This window comes from Myiozetetes cayanensis, unplaced genomic scaffold (assembly GCF_022539395.1).
Source record: "Myiozetetes cayanensis isolate MyiCay16 unplaced genomic scaffold, myiCay2020 scf9, whole genome shotgun sequence".
Classification (NCBI taxonomy): Eukaryota; Metazoa; Chordata; class Aves; order Passeriformes; family Tyrannidae; genus Myiozetetes; species Myiozetetes cayanensis.
In genome coordinates this window covers 15,768,031-15,787,317 of record NW_026088185.1, presented here as the reverse complement: position 1 = coordinate 15,787,317, position 19,287 = coordinate 15,768,031, and the positions used below count along the sequence as shown (strand labels likewise).

The 19,287-nt window shown below is 40.8% G+C and overlaps 1 protein-coding gene across 8 annotated transcripts; it reads left to right on the top strand.

Annotated features, from left to right (window-relative positions):
- The first annotated feature begins 953 nt into the window (after positions 1-953).
- On the top strand, positions 954-18,083 carry HNRNPA3 (heterogeneous nuclear ribonucleoprotein A3). 8 transcript variants are annotated; one of them, XR_007632087.1, is made up of 14 exons: positions 954-1,091; positions 4,622-4,734; positions 5,198-5,221; positions 8,972-9,094; positions 9,180-9,326; positions 9,409-9,619; positions 9,854-9,943; positions 10,004-10,111; positions 10,251-10,331; positions 11,039-11,185; positions 11,930-12,055; positions 12,143-12,214; positions 15,267-15,341; positions 17,434-18,083. XR_007632087.1 is itself a non-coding variant. In XM_050340245.1 (13 exons), exons 2-12 carry the CDS (start codon positions 4,669-4,671, stop codon positions 12,193-12,195), a joined length of 1,173 nt encoding a protein of 390 aa, XP_050196202.1. In that variant the 5' UTR covers positions 954-1,091; positions 4,622-4,668; the 3' UTR covers positions 12,196-12,214; positions 12,301-14,715. The 8 variants fall into 8 exon arrangements, 7 of the variants coding, with proteins under 7 accessions (XP_050196202.1, XP_050196204.1, XP_050196201.1 ...); XM_050340245.1 differs by lacking the exons at positions 15,267-15,341; positions 17,434-18,083 and adding an exon at positions 12,301-14,715 and having other exon boundaries at positions 5,201-5,221; XM_050340247.1 differs by lacking the exons at positions 15,267-15,341; positions 17,434-18,083 and adding an exon at positions 12,301-14,715 and having other exon boundaries at positions 10,019-10,111.
- The last annotated feature ends 1,204 nt before the right edge of the window (positions 18,084-19,287 follow it).

The following is a 19,287-nucleotide window of genomic DNA, read 5'->3' as shown; positions in this document are numbered from 1 at the left end:
GATCTAAAAACTTGTTTCAACTTCTGTGCACAATAGGAATGAGAACATTTCTAGACCTGCTGAGAATTTCTCTATGTATTAGGAAAATTCTCTATAGTGAATCAAATAGGTTTTTAAACCTTTGCATAAATAAAAGATACCAGTCTGAAACTCAGGTTTTTTGGGGGGTTGGGGTTTGTTTTGGTGGGGTTTTTTTAGAAACTGCAGGGTAAAACAAAGAAATTAAATTAGCAGCTAATACTAAACTTTCAGTGATTCAGTAAAACCACATCAACTGGTTTACTCCTTTACATAGCATAAAGATATTTTTAAAATGGCTAAGTGCCAACTCCTCCTGCTTAGGTTAGGTCATCATACTAAAATAAGTTACTGATACTGTGAGAGGATAGAGATAACCAAGACTAAAGAAACGTTGACTTTAATGGTAGGTTTTTATAATGCTGCTTCTCCTGACATCATCTTTCAGATAAGGAAAACATTTTAATGTATGTGCTTAACTGTGCTTTATTCTACAAAAAATTCTTGCAGAATACCCTCTTTTGAGCTCTCTATGCTAGTTTATAATGAAAAACGCTATTAAAAGAGATAGGCAATGTGTCTGCATGGAAAAGTTCGTGAAACGTATTGCTTCCATTTGTTTCGGTATTCATCCGGAGCACCAGTTCAAAGGGTGAGCGCCGAACAGGCTCTGCAGAGCCATCTTTAGCTCCGTCCTTGCAGCATCTCCAGGATAAAAACAATACGTGGAGAAAAGCGACTTCTCCTGGAAGGTCCTGGGCGCCTGAGGCACATCCTGATACTCCTGCAGAGCTCCCCTGCGAACCCCACACCGCCTCTTTCCTTCTCTTTCCCACAAAGCACTCGATCGACCCTCCCCGCGGAGCCCTGAGGCGCGCGGACACCGCCCTGCGCGCGCCGCACCGCCCGCGGGGCGGGGCCACATCCGGGGGGCGGAGCAGCCCCGCGCGCCAGTCGCGGCTGCGCCGGCGCCGCCACCCCCACAGCGGGCGGGCGGAGGTTCGTGCGCGGGGCCGGCGGCCGGCGTGGGACCGACGGGAGCGAGAAGGCGCTTTCGCTGAACGCCCGGCACGGTGATATCTTATCTTTTCTCGCTTCTTGACCCCTCTCCCCATCTTCCTTCTCCCCACGTTCCCTCCCTCCCAGCCCTTTCCGCCTCTCCGGCGGGGCGCGCGGGCAGGGTGGAGGAAGGGGCGGTGGGCCCTGAGAAGAAAAGCGGTAACGGCCGGAGCGCGCGCGCGCGGCCCGAGCCCGCCTTCCCGCCACGTGACGCCCCCGCGCCCTCCTCCCCTGCCCGCCCGGCTCCATATTGGCGTGGCGCGAGGCGAGCCCGGGCACAAAATGGAGGTAACGGGGAGCGGGCCTCGCCGGGCTCGGCCGAGGCGGGGGTCGAAGGGGAGGCCAGGCTAGGGGAGGCTAGGCCAGGCGACTCGTCGTGCGAAGCCGGAGCAGCTCGATCTCTGCTCGAGCCCCTGGGCGCGGGAGGGTGGGGGTCACGTCACGGAGCCCCTCGCCGTTTCGCGGCCGCCGCCGCCTCCTTGTAGCGTTCGTGGCGCGCTCCAGACCCCCTATCCCCTGCGAGGCGGCGCGTTATTCCGCAATGGCGGGGGCAGGAAGAGGGAGGGAGCGGGGGAGCGGCGCTTCCGCCGCGCGGCCCCGCGCGCTGCGGCCGCCATTTTGCAGCGCTCCGGCGCGTGGGCGAGAGCCGAGCGGCCCTGGCCCGGGGCAGGGCTGTGGGCAGCAGAGCCCTCCGCACCAGTCCGGGGCACACCGAAACACCTGGGCGCGGATTCGGGCAGGAGTAGGGAGAGGCGAGCCCCACGCGTGCCTGTGTCATTGTTCTACCCTCCCTGCGTTCTCTCTCCCCCCTCCCCCCATGTAAGTTACCCGGAGTAGTGCGCCAGGGATAGTCTTTCCACACTCACTTTCCTCGGAACAGACTTTTACACCTCCCTAATATTCCTCACCCCTTCTCAGGGGGAGTTAACACCTGTAGCGAGCCTCTGCTGCCCGGAGAAGTGGGAGAAAGCAAAGTATAGAGCTCTCTTCTTTTCGCTCTCCCAATCACACGTGCACAAAACGACTTTCGGTGGCATCCAGCCATGATCTTGGTGTGCAGCACGAAGAGGCAGCCCTGTACAAACCTTGGTTCAGATACCTTGAACTTCATTGAAGCTGAGATCAAATACAGACTGGAACAATCAATTCTGCCCTACCTGGAGGGAAATAGTCATTATATTCTCCTTTACTTTTTTTTTCCTAGAAACCTAAGGTTTTTTTCCCAAGTATTTTAAGAGTGTGATGAGAGAAATAATGCAGATTCTGTTGTGTGGTGTTTATTCCCTTCATTGCAAGATGAAATCGTATAAAATTAGGATCAGAAACCAACAGGTCACACTAGTTTCTGTTCCTACATTAAAAGCAGAGAAGAAATTGGATCCCTTAGCAAAACAACTAAAAATAACTTTTCCATGTAAGCAATTGTTTTAGCAGCTTCAGGATTTAATTGGAGGTGTTGGTGTGTTCAAAGCATTTGAACATGCTTCCGTAAAGCTTGAAAATCCATCACATAAGATATTAAGCTTTTATCTTGGTGGGGTTTTTTCCAGGTAGACATTCCTGTTGGCATTGGGAATAAACTACCAACACACCTAAAGCTGAAAATAATAGTTTTCCCGCTTTAACTTTTAGGTTTAGTACACTATACTAAGCATATGCACTTTAGGTCCAACTTCAGCTGTTTACAGAAAAGACTGATACATGTCCATAGTATTCTCTGATTGGACAGGGAAGCTTCCATCTTGGGAATGTCTGTTTTGCCTCTGTTAGCTTCTTGTCTCCTGTAAGAGATACAGCAGCATTGTAAGTTCCTTTGAGTAGTGAGATGTCTCCTAGTGACTTTTTTCTCATTATAAGCTAACAGGTTTGCTCTGAGACTACTTTCAGTTCTGTAGTGAAGTTGCAGTATATAACTGTTCAGTGCTAGTTTAACTAGCATTTAATGATAGCTGTATTCCAACTGAGCTGATGGTGTGGCATTAGCAAGGAGACAATGCTGTTGTGACCGTCATGGCCTGCAGAGACCATGCCCAGGAGCTTTATGTTGGCCAGCATTGAGCCTCACTGGGGGAAACAGCAGGTGACAAAATTAGAGAGGGATTGCATACTTTCCATTACTGACTAAAAGTATTTAAATAAGTTTATCCCTTTCCTCCCTAACAATTTGCAAAGTTTTATTTTCCCATACAGTCAGTTTATAAAAAGCCTTTGAACTGTTCATGGTCTGTTTCATACCTGCCCTGTATGACTTCAAGAACTGAACAGCTCAGTTAAAGCACATAATATCCTAAGTCACAGTGGTGTTTGATTTAAAGGATTTCAAGAGGAGGTTTAATATTATGTAGAAAGGAATTAAAGATAATACAAACACTTCGATGTTACTTAATAAAATCTTTAAAATTGTTAATGCCTTAAATCATCATACTCAAGATTTCACAGCTGAGTTTAATGTAAAGCTGTATTTTAACATGGAATTATATTAAACAATAATTTCCACTATGAATAACAGCACATATTGGTCATTAATAGAGACCTGCCTGCCTTTACCTATGCAGTATTTGCATGAAGAAAACTTTAAAAACCCCAACCCAAACAAACAACCCGCACAGACACACACCTAATCTTGTAAATACCTGTGATTTTAATACAGCACAAGAGTAGTTTAACTGAAGTATGTTACAAAATGTACAGTATTGCATTTTGGCAGCTGTAATAAAGTTTCGGGAAACATCCAAAGTACTGATGATGGCCAAAGATACCAATACACTAATACTAAGGCAAATAACTTGGAGATCTCAAAAAATTTTAAAGAATAAAGGCTGTGGGGAACTTTTTTTTTAATGCGTAGGTATGGGTTCATCCACGTCTCTTCTCTTGTAAAAGATGTAATTTTTGTAATGATACATACATAACTTTATATAGTATAGTAATTAAATACATAATTTGGAAACAGAAGTAATGCAAATGTCTATTGCTTCATATAGCTGAGGATCAGATGTTGAAATTTCCTGATATTGCCAGGGAGAATCAGTAAATTCCACTGCTGATAGTAGAAAATGCTTTTCAGTACAGAAAACATTTAAGACATCCTTTAGTATTCTACGATGCTGGATTGCTGATTACAGTAAGGTGCCATCAGATAGTTCTTACAAGCATTATTTGAAAAATATTAAGTGTTTTGGGGTTTAAAATCCAGACGTAGGACTTATGTAGTGGGTCTGGGTATCGGAGGTGGAATTTGCTTGCCTGTATCAGTTGTATCCATGATAGTTATGTAAGACAGTAATAGATACAGGTTTTCTGCAGATTTTAGCATTGTACCTAGGTATTCCATCAGTTGTAAAACAAGCTTTACTAGGATGGCAGATGTTCCTTCTGCAGCTCTTCATAATCATCAGCAAAATAGGCTGAGGATTTTTACCCTTTTAAATACTTGGATTTTTTTTTCCTGCTTTCACCTATTTCATCCTGTGCATTTCAGGCAGAGAAGGCCCTGTGTCACAGGAATTGGGGTAAGTACTGACTTATCCAACCTGTTTTCTAGGTTTCCTAGATCTAAAAAGAAAGGCTGAGTTAAAATACCCTTCCAAAATGGCTGCTATTAAGGAAGAGAGAGAGGTGGAAGACTACAAGAGGAAAGGAAGACGATCCTCACAGGTGAGAGGATTGCTTTTTTTTACTTAGAGGTTTTGAGGGGAAAAAAAACTTACCCATTTCTATCTGATATATTAATAAATGGCTTTTTTTTTTCTACCTTCTTCATCCCCGTGTTAGCAGAGTAACTTTAAATTGCAGTTTATTGCTTACAGTTTTAAGGGGTGGGGTGTTAAGCATAATGGGAAACTTTTGCTTTTCTAGTTTTCTGTTAAGACAAAACCGATTAAATATAATGTTTCTGATTAAAGCAAGGTGTAATAATATTAAGAAATTCATGTATCCTCAGAGTATCAGCAGGAACTTGATTACTTCGTATCTTCAAAGTCCTGGTTTTAGTGGGAATGAAGACAGGTTCCTTTTTTCTTTTTTTCTTTTTTTTTAATGAAAAAATGGTTGCCTGATAGTCACTGCAAATGAAAGCGAGCTGTACTAAGTAAAAATAACTGTTTTCTTTTGCTTCTAGCAGAAATACCGTAGACTGAATAAGGTGCGTAGTATAGAGAAGATGTTGGGGCTGTTTCTGGGAGGATGGGAGCTAGTTACTTTGGGGCAGGGTGTGGAAATGGGGGGGGGAAGTTCTTGATACCGTTCAGAAGGTAATTTTAAGATCGGCAAAAAGGGTGTTAAATATGCCTATATAGTTAATAACTGAGGCATTTTCTGTTTGTTCATTTGGATTTGCTTGCTTTCTAACATCATTTTTCAGGATGCCTGAATAGCTAGTTGAAACCAACTTTTTTCTGGAATTATATACTACTGCAATGGGGAGGGCCTATACACTTGAGTTAAGAACAAACCTTGTTAGAGTTGCATGCGTCTGGTAGGGTATGTGTGTAAAGTCCTTCTGGAAGGAATGTTGAAACTCTCACTGATTTGGACTTTGGATAGAATGTATCTGGGGTTGCTCAGCTGCATACTAAAGAAGCTCTTTTAGTTCACAAAAGTAGCTTGCCCTGGAATTACTTTAAAACCTGTAGAGTTTGTAGAGAACTTGTTTCACAGAGAAAGGTGCTGAGGCCACAGTTGCCTTTCAGCTTTCTCGTTTCAGAAGACAGTCTAGGATTGTACTGCCCGGGGGAGAGGGTGGTCTCAGCTTTAGCCACAGCTGCATGTAGGTGTGGTGCCAGGCATTTTGTGGACACCTGTTGCTGGTCGTAGAGGTGTAATGCTTGGGAGGGCTCCACCTGAATCCTGTGCCTCTAGAGAGAAGTACTGCAGCTCCAAAAGGTCGATTATTCAAAATTCCTGCCATAGGAAGTTTCAGTTGATAGCAACCTCGGGATAGAGACAGTATGTATCTGCAGCATTGCCAAAAGATGTCGGGATTTCTGCAAAGATTAGGATTTTTTGCAGGAATCCCAGGGGATTCTAGCTGCCATCTTTACTTCCCCTCTGATGAGAGATACAGTTAGGTTGTGCTGAGCGTTTGGGGGTTTAGGTAGGAGCTAGGAAGCAGTGTTTCGATGTTGCTGGCGGGAGGAGGTGAGCAGAGGGGACCGCGCAGTCCCCTCAGCGCCGGCCTGTCCGTGTCCTCCTGCCGGGCCGGCGGGCCCCGCCCATGGCGCCACTGCGGCGCTGGAGCTGGCGGCGCCGCCCCGCCCCCGGCTCCATATTGACGGCGGAGGAGACGCGGCCGCTCACAAAATGGAGGCGGTCGGGGCTGCGCAGAGCCTTGGCTTGAGGGAGGAGGGCCATAGTCGAGGCAGGAAAGAAAATTTTCTGCCTGCTCAGAGCCTGTTAATGTGCTTGGAGACCCCTTAAACAGTGATGAGGGAGAAACAAAGCTTTTTTGCCGGCTAAAGGCAGGCTGCATTCCCTGCCCCCGACCAGAGGAGCACTGCAAAATGGCGTGCTGGCCTGCAGTGTCAGCTGAGTAGGAGGCAGCCTGCTGATTTTGTTGGAGCATTGGGGTAGTTAACGCTAAGGAGGAAGGGAGAGAGGTGTTGCACAGCATTTGCTGTCCAGGAGAGACTGCTGCTATGAGTAACCTCCAGCAGAACGACTGAGAAAACACCGTCTAGTCATAGAAAACAGCACTGAGAGAACAAACTACCTGAAAAAAACTCATTCCCTAAGAAAATGCTGCATTTTATTTCTGTGTAGAGGTACTATAACATAGATGTGTCCTCAAGATAATTTCTCTCTAATGGAAGAGAGAAGCTGTAAAAGCAGGTGGTTTTCCTCCTGTAGGAGAACAGCAGTTCATGTGCACATAATAACAGTAAACTGAGAAGGACTTCACTTTTCCTTTCAGGAGTGACCTGAAAAGTTATGTGGTCATTCTTTTAAGGTAAAAGCAGTCTGAGTTTTTAGCTGAAAACCATCATAGCCTTGAGGGATGTTAGAAAACTGTAAAAAGTTTGTCTAGTTTTTCCTTTCCTTTTTTGTTTTGGAGGAGTCTAAACTGTGCTGTTTCACAAAATAAATTTCCTTTAATATATGTAAGAGATTTTAAAACACTCTGTCCCCAGCTTTAACATGCAGAAAAAAATTACATATTGTCTGTAGATTTAAAAAAAAAAACAACAGAAAACAACACTTGGCCTAAAGCAGTTTCTATATGCAGTAAGTGTGTTACCCTATAAAATTTTAAGTTCACGTGTAGTTAAAAGGGAGATTTTTTTTTTTATTTATTTAACTTTTGTAATTCAAACCACTGAAAAGACAGTAGAAAAGAAGTTTGACTTTGTAGTCACAGGATCAGTGATTGCTAATCATTTATATAATATTCCTGCAGTAACAAAGCCATAAATAGAAAACTAACTGAGAATGCTGGGGCTGTTTCTCACAAAGTTTAGCAGGTATGAGGGCAGGGATTTGCTTCTCAGTTAGCTTTTTGTAATCACAGGTGTTGTTTCCTGTAGTACAACCTGAATGTTATAAACCAACAATTTGCTAAAGTGCTGTGTTAATCGAAAAACTCACTCAAAGGGATGTACGCTTTCCTGGCTATCCCTGGCACCTTGGCAGAGGTTAAAGCACCTCAGATTTGAAGCAAGATGTCTACACCTAGAAGTCTGTGTCTGAGTTTTATGTAGTTCAGTTCTCATAATAATGCTGCATCTAGTCTGGTTCAGCGCACTGCAGCAGAAACAGTGAAGCCTGTTGCACATTCATGCTGCAGAACAGAAGCGTAACTGACCAGCACCTTGTTGTGGAGTATTTCATATGCACAAAAGCTCATGATTGCAAAACAAGGTTTTAATCTGGTTGCCTTTTGATAAGACTTCCCTTACAGCGGGAGGAAGTTTTAAAATAATTTTTCATAAATTCCTGTCAAAGGTATGGGGAAATTCCCTGCTCTCTAAAAGAATGGCAGCACTGAAAGCAGAAACGCAATTGTACTTGCAAACCCACTTTAATTGTTCTATAGGAAACTGGGCTCTGAAACTTCATTTTAAAATGTGACTGGTCATATATAGGCAATGTTGTTAAAAGCTTCAATTAAACTCATTTGTTCTGTAATGGTTTTTAAGTTACCAATCTAATTTCAGTAGTTGTAACCCCTATTAGTCATTAATAAGTTATTCAAGATACTGTTTTGTCTGTAAGATGTAAGTCCATGTTGCTTCCCATTTGAGAGTTACTTCTCATAACACTGAAACCCACTTAAGTACTTCTAATTTCTTGCTTACATGTACTCCAATTAGAAAATTATCCAAGTATAAAATTTAAAATTTTAAGGAATTATGAACTGATACATTTCTTCAAAATGCATAAAAACAATAAATAGTTTCAAAAAATAATAAAATAACTTCAGAATGGATATCCCCAAAAAGTAGACACTCAGTTTTAACAACAACCCTTTTTTCTTCAATACTGTATCCTTAAATTTTTTATAGTTCTTTGTGGTTATGCTTCATGAAGTGTTACAACTTCATCCAGCAGTGCTTCATCCCTAGTCCCTACAAAGCAATCTGCAACCCAAAGATAGGCATAGAATGAATGCACTTTGGGGGATGGGGAGCAACCAAATTATTTAGTGTATTGAAATCCTGTTACTGTTTGAATTTGAGCACTCTTTTTAAGTTGTTAGTTAGTTAGTGTTTTAATTAAAATTACACCTCATTAATTGTTTACTATGCTGCTGTCTATACCCATTAGAAATCACTGTTTTTACGTAAATGTATTCCACCTATTTGTAGGTATAATGTGTACAGATACTTTTTAGTAATTCTGTGAAATTTTAATTCTATCATTTGTATTCAAAATATGTTTTCAATTTTTGATTTTGTAGGGCCATGAGCCGAAGGAGCCAGAGCAGTTGAGAAAGCTGTTCATTGGAGGTCTCAGCTTTGAAACAACAGATGATAGCTTGAGAGAGCACTTTGAAAAATGGGGCACACTCACGGACTGTGTGGTAAAGTGTCTAATAATGGTGGTTTTGAAAGGGTATAGGTACTTAATCTAGGACAGAGGTGCAGATACCTCCTGTGTTCTTGCAGGTGATGAGAGACCCCCAAACAAAACGTTCCAGAGGCTTTGGCTTTGTGACTTACTCTTGTGTGGAGGAGGTGGATGCTGCCATGAGTGCTCGACCACATAAGGTTGATGGGCGCGTGGTTGAACCAAAGAGAGCAGTTTCAAGGGAGGTGAGTTAGTGTTTCAGTTAACCTTTTTTCCTGATGTTTACCTAATCATGTAAAACACTGAATGTCATTTTTGGCGTTTCAGGATTCTGTAAAGCCTGGGGCACATCTCACAGTAAAGAAAATATTTGTTGGTGGAATTAAAGAAGATACAGAGGAATATAATTTAAGGGAGTACTTTGAAAAATATGGCAAGATTGAAACCATAGAAGTCATGGAAGACAGGCAGAGTGGAAAGAAAAGAGGCTTCGCTTTTGTAACTTTTGATGATCATGATACAGTTGATAAAATTGTTGGTATGTAACTCTTTAGTGAGAATACTACTTTTATGGGATAAAAGTGCTAATGTAAGACTTCAGCAGTGTGTGATGAGGTGTATGCATAGTCAGTGGTTTTACTGTTGTAAGAGTGGGGTCAGTTTCATTTTCCTTTAAAAAGTCTGCTCATGCTTTACAATAGCTGTCAGTGAGTTTTACAGCATATTATGGTGATGCGATTTTCTAACTTTCCTATTTCACGATTTTCTGTAGTTCAGAAATACCATACTATAAATGGACATAACTGTGAAGTGAAAAAAGCACTCTCAAAACAAGAGATGCAGACTGCTAGCTCTCAGAGAGGTGAGTTGTAGTTGTGCATAGTTATTTTATGTAACGGGCTTTCAATTAATGTAATTCAAGTGAAATATTTTGTAGGTCGTGGGGGTGGCTCCGGCAACTTCATGGGCCGTGGAAACTTTGGAGGCGGTGGAGGGAACTTTGGCCGAGGAGGAAACTTTGGTGGGAGAGGTAAATGATGGGAATATTTATATACAGTGTGATTTCTGGTGTGGCTTTTTTATTATTATTATTTATTTCCTGTGTCAGTTGGCTTAAACATTTTAACATGTGTGTTCAGGAAAACATTCTCATCTGTTTTGTGTTCTAGGAGGCTATGGGGGTGGTGGTGGCGGTGGTGGGAGCAGAGGAAGCTTTGGGGGTGGTGACGGATACAATGGATTTGGTGATGGTAAGTGAATAGTTCACTTTCTTTTTCCCCACACTGTTAAAACGAGCTGTAAGTCTTGCGTTCACCTTCGGAACAAAGGCTACTTTGTTGATAATGTGATAATAGTGATAATGGAAGTTAAATGTCTGCATTGTAGACCTGTGAAGAATTAGTGGTTTTTTTGTTTTCCCCACAAAATAATGGATGGGAAAAAAAATACTGCTTTGTGTTTACCCTGTAAATAATCTCATATCGTGAGGTCATGAGACAGCTTTTAAAGATTATTGAGAACTAAATGAAGATTCTACTGTCAGTTGAGATGACGAAAACTGAACAAAGCAATGGGCAGCTATCATACCAGAAATGTTTTCAGTCAGCTGAAAGACTTTTCATGGCTCAGTAGTATCTTTTTCATGATGAAGTTTGGATGAGTATCCAGAATGCATCTGAAGAGAAATGTGTACATTACCAAAAAGGACAATTATCAAAAGTAAAAAAGTGACAAGGGAAGTAGTATATGATTACTTGGGTCCTGGTTTTATAAACATGGACCTTTTTTCCATTAAATAGCTTAGATAAATTTTGCAACCACAATGAGTATAATACAGGGACGATGCTGTAGGAGATTTTTATTGAGCAATGCTGTTGGTTTGGGGTTTTTTGTTAAATGGACCTTTCCTTACCAGTATTTGGCTTTGGTGAGCTTAGTTTGACTTTTTTATTCAAAGGTGGCAACTATGGAGGTGGTCCTGGCTATGGCAGCAGAGGAGGTTATGGCGGTGGTGGAGGACCAGGATATGGAAACCCAGGTGGTGGATATGGAGGTGGCGGAGGAGGATATGATGGCTACAATGAAGGAGGAAATTTTGGTGGTGGTAAGATGCCATCTTTAATTAGACATCCATATTTTTTAGTCAGGCCTCATTTTACAATGCCTGAAATATGATACTGGAATAAATATGAAATGATTTGTACAAGTAGATTTTAACATAAAATACCATGTTACATAAGAAAAGTATTTTTCTGTGTGGATCAGCTTTGGTACATTATAACATTATGTTGCCTGGGATGTATTTTTCATAAAGTTTCAGCTATAACTCTTGTGTGTGGAGGTAGAATATTAAAGATGTTGATCATTTTAAATATGCTGTTTTCCTCAGACATCAGTTCACATCATGTATATCATGTCCTCCTTTCCAAGGGCTGTGACTATAAGTCTCAAATTTGGGGAGTCAAGCTGCAAAAGCTGCTGTATACTTTATTATACTTTTTGATGTACATTTGCAGCATGCCTGTTACACTTCTATCACTTTTTGGAGCAAATAATTAGTATGTAATTAACATTATTGTTATACATACAGAGTGTTGGGCAGTGGAAGAGTGATGGTGAAACTCATGCTTTTCCTACTTTAGGGTCTTAAATTGTGTTAACATCAATTTGCCTACTCAAATAGATAAATTTTCCAAAATACATTTTGCATAAAGGTAGCGTACCAAATGCTTGAACTTCATTTTAAATAGTTTTAAACTATTCCTTTTACACTGAATATCAGAATTTGGCAAGCTTCATGCCCTAAGTGTTGATCAAACATGACTTTGTAAATTTGTGTTTGTTTCAGGTAATTATGGTGGAAGTGGAAACTACAATGATTTTGGCAATTACAGTGGACAACAGCAGTCTAACTATGGTCCCATGAAAGGTGGTGGCAGCTTTGGTGGCAGAAGTTCAGGCAGTCCCTATGGTGGTAAGCATGATTTTGTAGAGAAAATGTTGGGTTTGAGTTAATACCCCTTTTTACTCTTGTATTTCAATATACATCCTATTTTTGTAGGTGGTTATGGATCTGGAAGTGGAAGCGGGGGCTATGGTGGTAGAAGATTCTAAAAATGCTACCAGAAAAAGGGTAGGTGTAATGCATATTTATAATGATGATTAATAATGTGCAACTGTTCACTGAGAGTAATAATTTTCTTATCCTGTATTCAACAGGCTACAGTTCTTAGCAGGAGAGAGAGCGAGGAGTTGTCAGGAAAGCTGCAGGTTACTTTGAGACAGTCGTCCCAAATGAATTAGAGGAACTGTAAAATCTGCCACAGAAGGAACGATGATCCATAGTCAGAAAAGTTACTGCAGCTTAAACAGGAAACCCTTCTTGATCAGGACTGTCATAGCCACAGTTTGCAAAAAGTGCAGCTATTGATTAATGCAATGTAGTGTCGATTAGATGTACATTCCTGAGGTCTTTCTCTGTTGTAGCTTTGTCTTTCTTTTTTCTTTTTATTTTCCCATTACATCAGGTATATTGCCCTGTAAATTGTGGTAGTGGTACCAGGAATAAACAAATCAATGATTTTTTAACTTTTCAATATTTGTGTAGTTCAGTTTTTCCACATTTAGTACAGAGAACTATAACAGAAATAAAATGTAGTTTAGGGTGTTTCCTTGTTAGTTAATAGAGAAGATTAATGCATTTCTCAATACTATTTTGTATTAATTTAAAGTTAACAATAGAAACACCTATTGATTTGCAGTCTTAAAGGGTCTAGTCTCAGTGTATATACGTAACTGTCATTGACATGACTTACATAGGCATACAGAGGGAAAACATCTGTATGTTGCATTATAGTTTGTTTAGATGTATAACTAGGATTGAGTTACTCAAATTAGTGTTTGTGAATCATAGAACTAAGCTTTACCTTAATGAAAATTTAAAATTACTTTTTGGTTTGTGCATATTTTTTTAATTTGTAGTTCTGTATTAGTACTAGCGCTTCAAGAAAATAAGGCATGATAAATATTTTAACAAGACCAACTTTAGACACGTGAAAGCTGTCTCCCGTCTCATTTGAGATGCATAAGGGATAACTGAAGTTGTTTAAGTCTTGGGTTAAGAGAAAAAGAAACTTGCTTTTTACCTTTATATTTATTGTAATTCCCGAGAAGTTAAGGTGGGGGGAATCAAGTGCCTGTTTCCTTGGGATATACAATGAATCTGTTTCAATAAAACTATACTTTGGGGAGGGTGGCTTGGAATTTTCATCCCCTTCCTTTGTCCCCATTTCCTTCTCCCTCACACCAGACTGCACTGTTTCAATTAAATGAGGTGTCATAGTGAGAGTAATAGGTATGTTCCTCAATAATTTAATGGCTGTATACTTTCTTGCATGCACCCTAGGCAATTTTCTGGACACATTCTTCTGACTGGGAGCCAAGGGTAGCGCAGGTGTAATCACTGACAGTCCCAGGTAATGCGTTCCAAAAGCCCATTCCCGGTGGGCTCTGAAGTAGTATAGTTTGTAAGCTGTTTCCATTGCAGATGTCTGCGCTCAACTAAGAGCTCCAAAACAAAACACCATCTAGTTGAATTCTTCCGACTAGAAACACTTCCCACAATGTAGAATGGTATGGTCTCAAGTTCCCCCAGGTAGAGGGATAGTGTGCTACAACTGGATTCGGTGCACTGGAGTAGCAAATGTTACCAGCGCATATGGCTAGAAATGGTACTTCATTCTCACTTCTAACCTCCAAATTAAGGCACTGCAGTCTGTCCTGTCCTCATCTGATGTGAATTCTCTTGATTATTGCCAGGCCAGTGCTTGCTGTCAATTCAGACTCAGAAGAGTAGGGACCCAGTCAATAAAAGAAATACTCAGACACTTGGCAATATGTATTGGAATTACTCACACCTGTTTCACTTCTGGGTCAATGTGCAGTATAAGGTAAATGCAATTCCAGTATAGGAATGAATCTGCAAAGATGTATGAAATGACTCAAGGCATAATCAGTCATATTAATAATGAATTATAATTTTTAAAAAGTGGTAGAAAAATGAGTGTGTTGTTTGAAAAAAATTAAACATGTTATTTAAACACTGTTATTGGAGTGTATTTAGACTGCAGTACACTAAAACAAGGAACCAGTGTCAAGATGGTAGCCTCCTAAATGGATTTCAAAGTTTGCTGCTTATTTTCTGTGGAGTTTTCAAAGATTTCAAAAGTTAAAGCAAGAATTGATGGTTTAGTGAACGCTTCTGTTGTACATATTCATTTGGGCTTGGGGTGGGGGGGAGGCTGTGCTTCAATAAAGGCATTTTTTAAACAACCCATTTGGAGTTTGAAAACATGGGAAACTAAACCACAGCTCACTAGGGAGTGAGACACCTACCAACTTGCTTTGTACGTTACTGTGCTCTAGAAGATGTGTAGACTTGCACCTGGGGCTTGCAACTGATTGCAGGGACAACTGGAGGATGGGGTTGATGTCCCTTCTGACAATTGATCTGGTATTTCTAAATTTTTTTAGAATGTATTGACAGTGTTCTTTTTAACAGGGCCTCTTGTAGCTGTACTGTGACAACAATGTTAACTTTGAAAAATAGTGTCATAATAAACTTTATGAACAAGATCTGTATGCAACCTTTTAAGAGATGGATGTAAGTGACCGCTTTGTAGGTGGGTGGGGTAGCTTAGCTGTTGTTTGTGATGTGGAAAAGTGTAAGCCCTGAGGACAGTGATTCACCAGCTTTTCAGAACCTAGGATGTACTTCTTTGATCCATACATTGCTAAGGAGACTCGTAAGACAGGACTTCAGCAGCCTATTGAGTATGGAGAAGTCAGCCTAATAAAAGAATGACAAGGCAGCAGGAGCAACAGCTTCAACTTCCAGAAAAGTGAAGGCATAAGATACTGTGCTGATAGTGAGCAGCTTTCCCAAGGCTAGTTAATCTGCTTATCACAGCTGAAATATCGAAGAAAGTCTAGCAAGAGTTCTTCACCTTTTGGAACCTCCTTGAGTGATAGCTACTTGAGTTGACTCAAAATCAATAGGTCTAGCATTTAGACCTGAAAGGAAGGGCAATGAGCATAGGTAAGGTTTGCCTTTAAAATTTTTCATGAATTATAAAGAGTAGTGGGAGATTTTTAAACAAGGTAAGAGTAATTTCTTTAATTTTCAGGTTGAATGAGAAGCTGCTGCTTGACAAAATGGGGAATGTCTTGCACATCCTCTTCAGTTGAAGGTTTCTGACTGGGTAAGATATGTAGTGTATAGTAAAACATCTGTTTAACCCTTCTTTCCTTCTAGGGCTTTCCTTTTCCAGCCTTTTAATATCAGGGAAAGCCATAAGTAATAAGGAGCAAGTGTTCCAGTATATGTCATCCAGTTCCTATCCAAGAATCTTCTTCTCCTGGCAGATACAAAGTTGCTGTGTGTTCCAGATCAACAAAACAAACTGTAAATGTTTTGAAATACGCACTCTGGTTACTGCAGGGGCTGTGCTGGGGTTGGGGGTGGGGGAAGGCATTCAGTGCCATGTAATGGAAAGAGCCCCACAGAAGCCCAGAAAGGCGGCAATGCTGAAGCAGTTCTTCAGTTCTCAGCAGTGTGTGACCTGCTGCACTCATTCTGCACCCTTCAGGAGCTGGGACTTCCCTCCTAGCGAGTGGAGCTTGACTTACCAGGTGGGGTTGTGTTACCTGGGTAAATCAAAGAGCTCCCTTTTAGATTTTGTGTGCTTTCAGGCACGGTATGTGAGTGGAGGCCAACACCGGCACATGATACCCTGAAACCCCAACAGTGTTTGTACAGTTGAAAACTCACAGAACTGGATTTTATGCGCATTGGTTCTTAACTCTTGAAGCATTTCCTTTTCTGCATCTTTGATAGTTAAAGGTCCTTTCATATCGTAGTCCAGCATCTTTTTAAACATTTCTGAGCCTGTGCATCAGTTTTATGAAGTCTATTTTAGTCTTGGTTCTACTTCAGTTATTCTGAAAATAGTCAAGTGGAACCTGCATTTCAGTTTACCAGAGGCTGAGGCACATTCACAAACTGGTTCAAGTATTTAAACTTGACTGACATCTGTAAACTTCCAGAAAGCAGTTCATGACTTTGTAATGTAAAATTAAAAGTTAATTTGGAAGTAATTTACAGAGATTTTCATAAAATCAGGAGCTACTTCATGGAAAATCTCTCAATGACTATATTTTTTAAAAGAACATTGTCAAAAGTTTTTGCTTAGCCAAGGTTGGGCCAAAATCTGAAACTGCAGCAGTAGAGTCACAGTAGCCTTAGTGCGTTGTGCCAGACAGCTTGTTGCAGAGGTGACAAGCTTGCTTGCTTACACCTGAAATTAAAAACATGCCTGGCAGAGCTTCCCCCAGGCATTTGTGTAGCAACAGGTAACAGGGTACAGCATCCGTGTCTCACAATTACTCAGGTAAGGGCAAATGCTGTTGTGCTTTTTAACAGTGAAATCTTGAAATATTTTAACAAAAGTGATTTTTAACAAAAACTTTCTAGTTTGCATTCTACTCCTATCCTATGTATACAGCAAAAGTCTACGTTTTCTTAACATGAGGGGATTCCACATTGCTGCAGACTGGTTCTGTGCCCTGGACAGGTCTTTTGGTACCACATAAAGAACTAGATGTTCACTGTTAGAATTATTTTTACACTCTGATTCATAACACTCTTATTTGACTAAATTGCTGAAGTTCAATTATTCATACCCTAATTTGTTCAGAAATAACTTCGTCAAAGATAAACACATTCTTAAAGGGAGTACTTGGTCAAGTGTAGCTTTGTCTAAGAGGCAGTTCAAAGAGTTAAGAGCATTTGTTTTATGGCCACCTTTTTTCCTTACTGCCTGGTGTTGAAAATAGCAGCTGTAAATAGAGATCTAAAGATGCAAAGTTAACACAGCATTGGTTGGTCCCTAAGCTGCAGTGGTACAGAAGTTTATTTGAAAACAAAAATGGTACTTTCAGGTAGTAAAGAGGGTTTCCCCAAAAGGAGCACATATTGATGCAGATGTGATAAGTATGTTGTTACATAACATGGAAATTGAACACAGCATCTTTTATATCCTTTTAATATTTATAACTCCTAGTCTTTCAGGCGTTGACTGTGTGATGTACTGATGTGCTGTCTTTGATTCCTGTGTTTAAGACATTAACGTTTTCATATGCTGTCTGCACTGGGGTGGAATGTTATCTTAAAAATGAGTCTGTGGTCTCTGACAAGTGTCTGTATCTTAAATTGTGTGGAGCATGTAAGATCTTGAGTGTTACTGAAATTCAGATATCTGATGGATGATTCTTTTTCTGCTGTGGGTGCTACAGGTTGCCATCTCTATCTGTTAGCTTTTTCCTCAACTAAAGTAATCCAAGTACCTCCGTAGAAGAAAAATGGCCTTCATGTAGAAGATAATATCGCAAGATTGGAAACAGAATAAAATGGTATAATAACTGGCAAAGACTTCAAGAGTAATGGTGCTAGTGTGCTGAAATCTCAGAACTTGTGGTTAAACAAGTTAAAATAGCATGGAAATGAAAAATTTCAGTATAGTCCATAATGGATTGAAATTCGTTTAAAATATTTCAATTTTGTATCAGAATAAAGTGTATATTGTCAAATGACTTACAATCTAAAATGCGTTGCCATCGCCTTTTTTTAGTGCTGTGATGAACACAAAGCGGTCTTGAATTATTGCAACACGTTTTCTTACAGGATCATCTTTCCAGCTTTGGGACTGCCAAGTCAGAAAACTTTGGTTCAGCCCATCTTTTCAGCTGCACTTTTAACAGTTTTAAAACTCAATGTTTTGATCAAGAAATAAGTGGTCTCCATGTGGAAAATTGTCAGCATGTAAGGTCAGCATTGTGATGCTTTAGACTTGTCAATGTCTCTAGCCACTCTCAGGTTTGGGAACATAATCTGTACCTCAGTAATAATAATAAAAGTTATAGCTGCAATATGAAGCTTTTCCATACATGAGTGATGTGGAATTTTTTGCCTTAATGATTTTGGGTGTTTCAATGCGAGTACAGCATTCACTGTTTCCATGATATGAATACTGGTTTAGATGGAATGCAGGTTGTCACAGTCTGAGTTCCTTTAACCTGATTCTTTGCCTGGTGAAATTCAAAAAAGGTGTCTGCAGGTTTTTTGTTGTTGCACTTTTTGTCTTGGTAATGGTATCCTTGTATTATGTTTTAGACAGATGGGTAGTACAAATGCAACAGCCCCTGTGAAGGCTGTAAGGATGCTGTTTGCCTTTGGCTCTCACATTAGTGAACAAATTAAGGAACAAATTGAAGTTCAGGGCAAGGGTTTGCTGAGGTGTCTGTTTTATAGCCAATTTGTAATTATAGTATCTATATTGCAGCTAGAGAGAACATTTTCTTTGTCAGTCAGACATTTGATAGCCTAATTAGTGGCAGGGGGAACGCAGCAGCTCTTTAGGTTCTCTGTGCTTTGCCATCAGACCTGCCTGTGTATTAGAACTACTGTGTATCAGTGCTGAAAGACTCTGCAGGCCAAGGCTGTGTGTTTTCTTCTTAATGGCTATGCTCTAAAACAGCCATCCTCAAATATGGATTAGTTCTCTTGCTTTAAATGGCAGCAGTGTCTGGTATTCCCCTAGAGCTTGCCCAGGTTTGGCAACTGTTAGGAGTGTTTTTCTTCCTAAGCAGTGAAGGTGGCAAAGTCAAGAGGCACGTTTGAACAGCAGTAGAGCTTTGATTTTAGCTGGTGCCTGGCTGCCCTATCTAGAGCAAATAGATCTGCTTTGTCCATAAAATCAAGCCTCCCAAGTTATTAACCATTGTTACTGACCATTTGCTCCAATCAGAGGAGCATTCCTGTGTTCAGAGCACATAAGGACTGGGCAGGGGGATGGCCTGGCACACAGTTAACAAGGAAGGTCAGTATAACCAAGGTAAGCAGCCTCAAGATGCAAGCTGGGTCACCTAGGTTTGCATTTCCTAATGTCTTCTGCAAAACTGCGGATCTTAGTACTTGTAACAGGCATGTCTCCTATCACTGCAGGGATGCTGCAAATCTGAGATGAATTTTTTTCATGACTTCACTGTATCTGCAGTGTCAAATACAGACATCTTGTGGGGAAGAGCCTCGCTTGAAAGTTTGCAGCAAGTATCACAGTATGAGAACTTCTGTGAAACTTTTAGGTTACT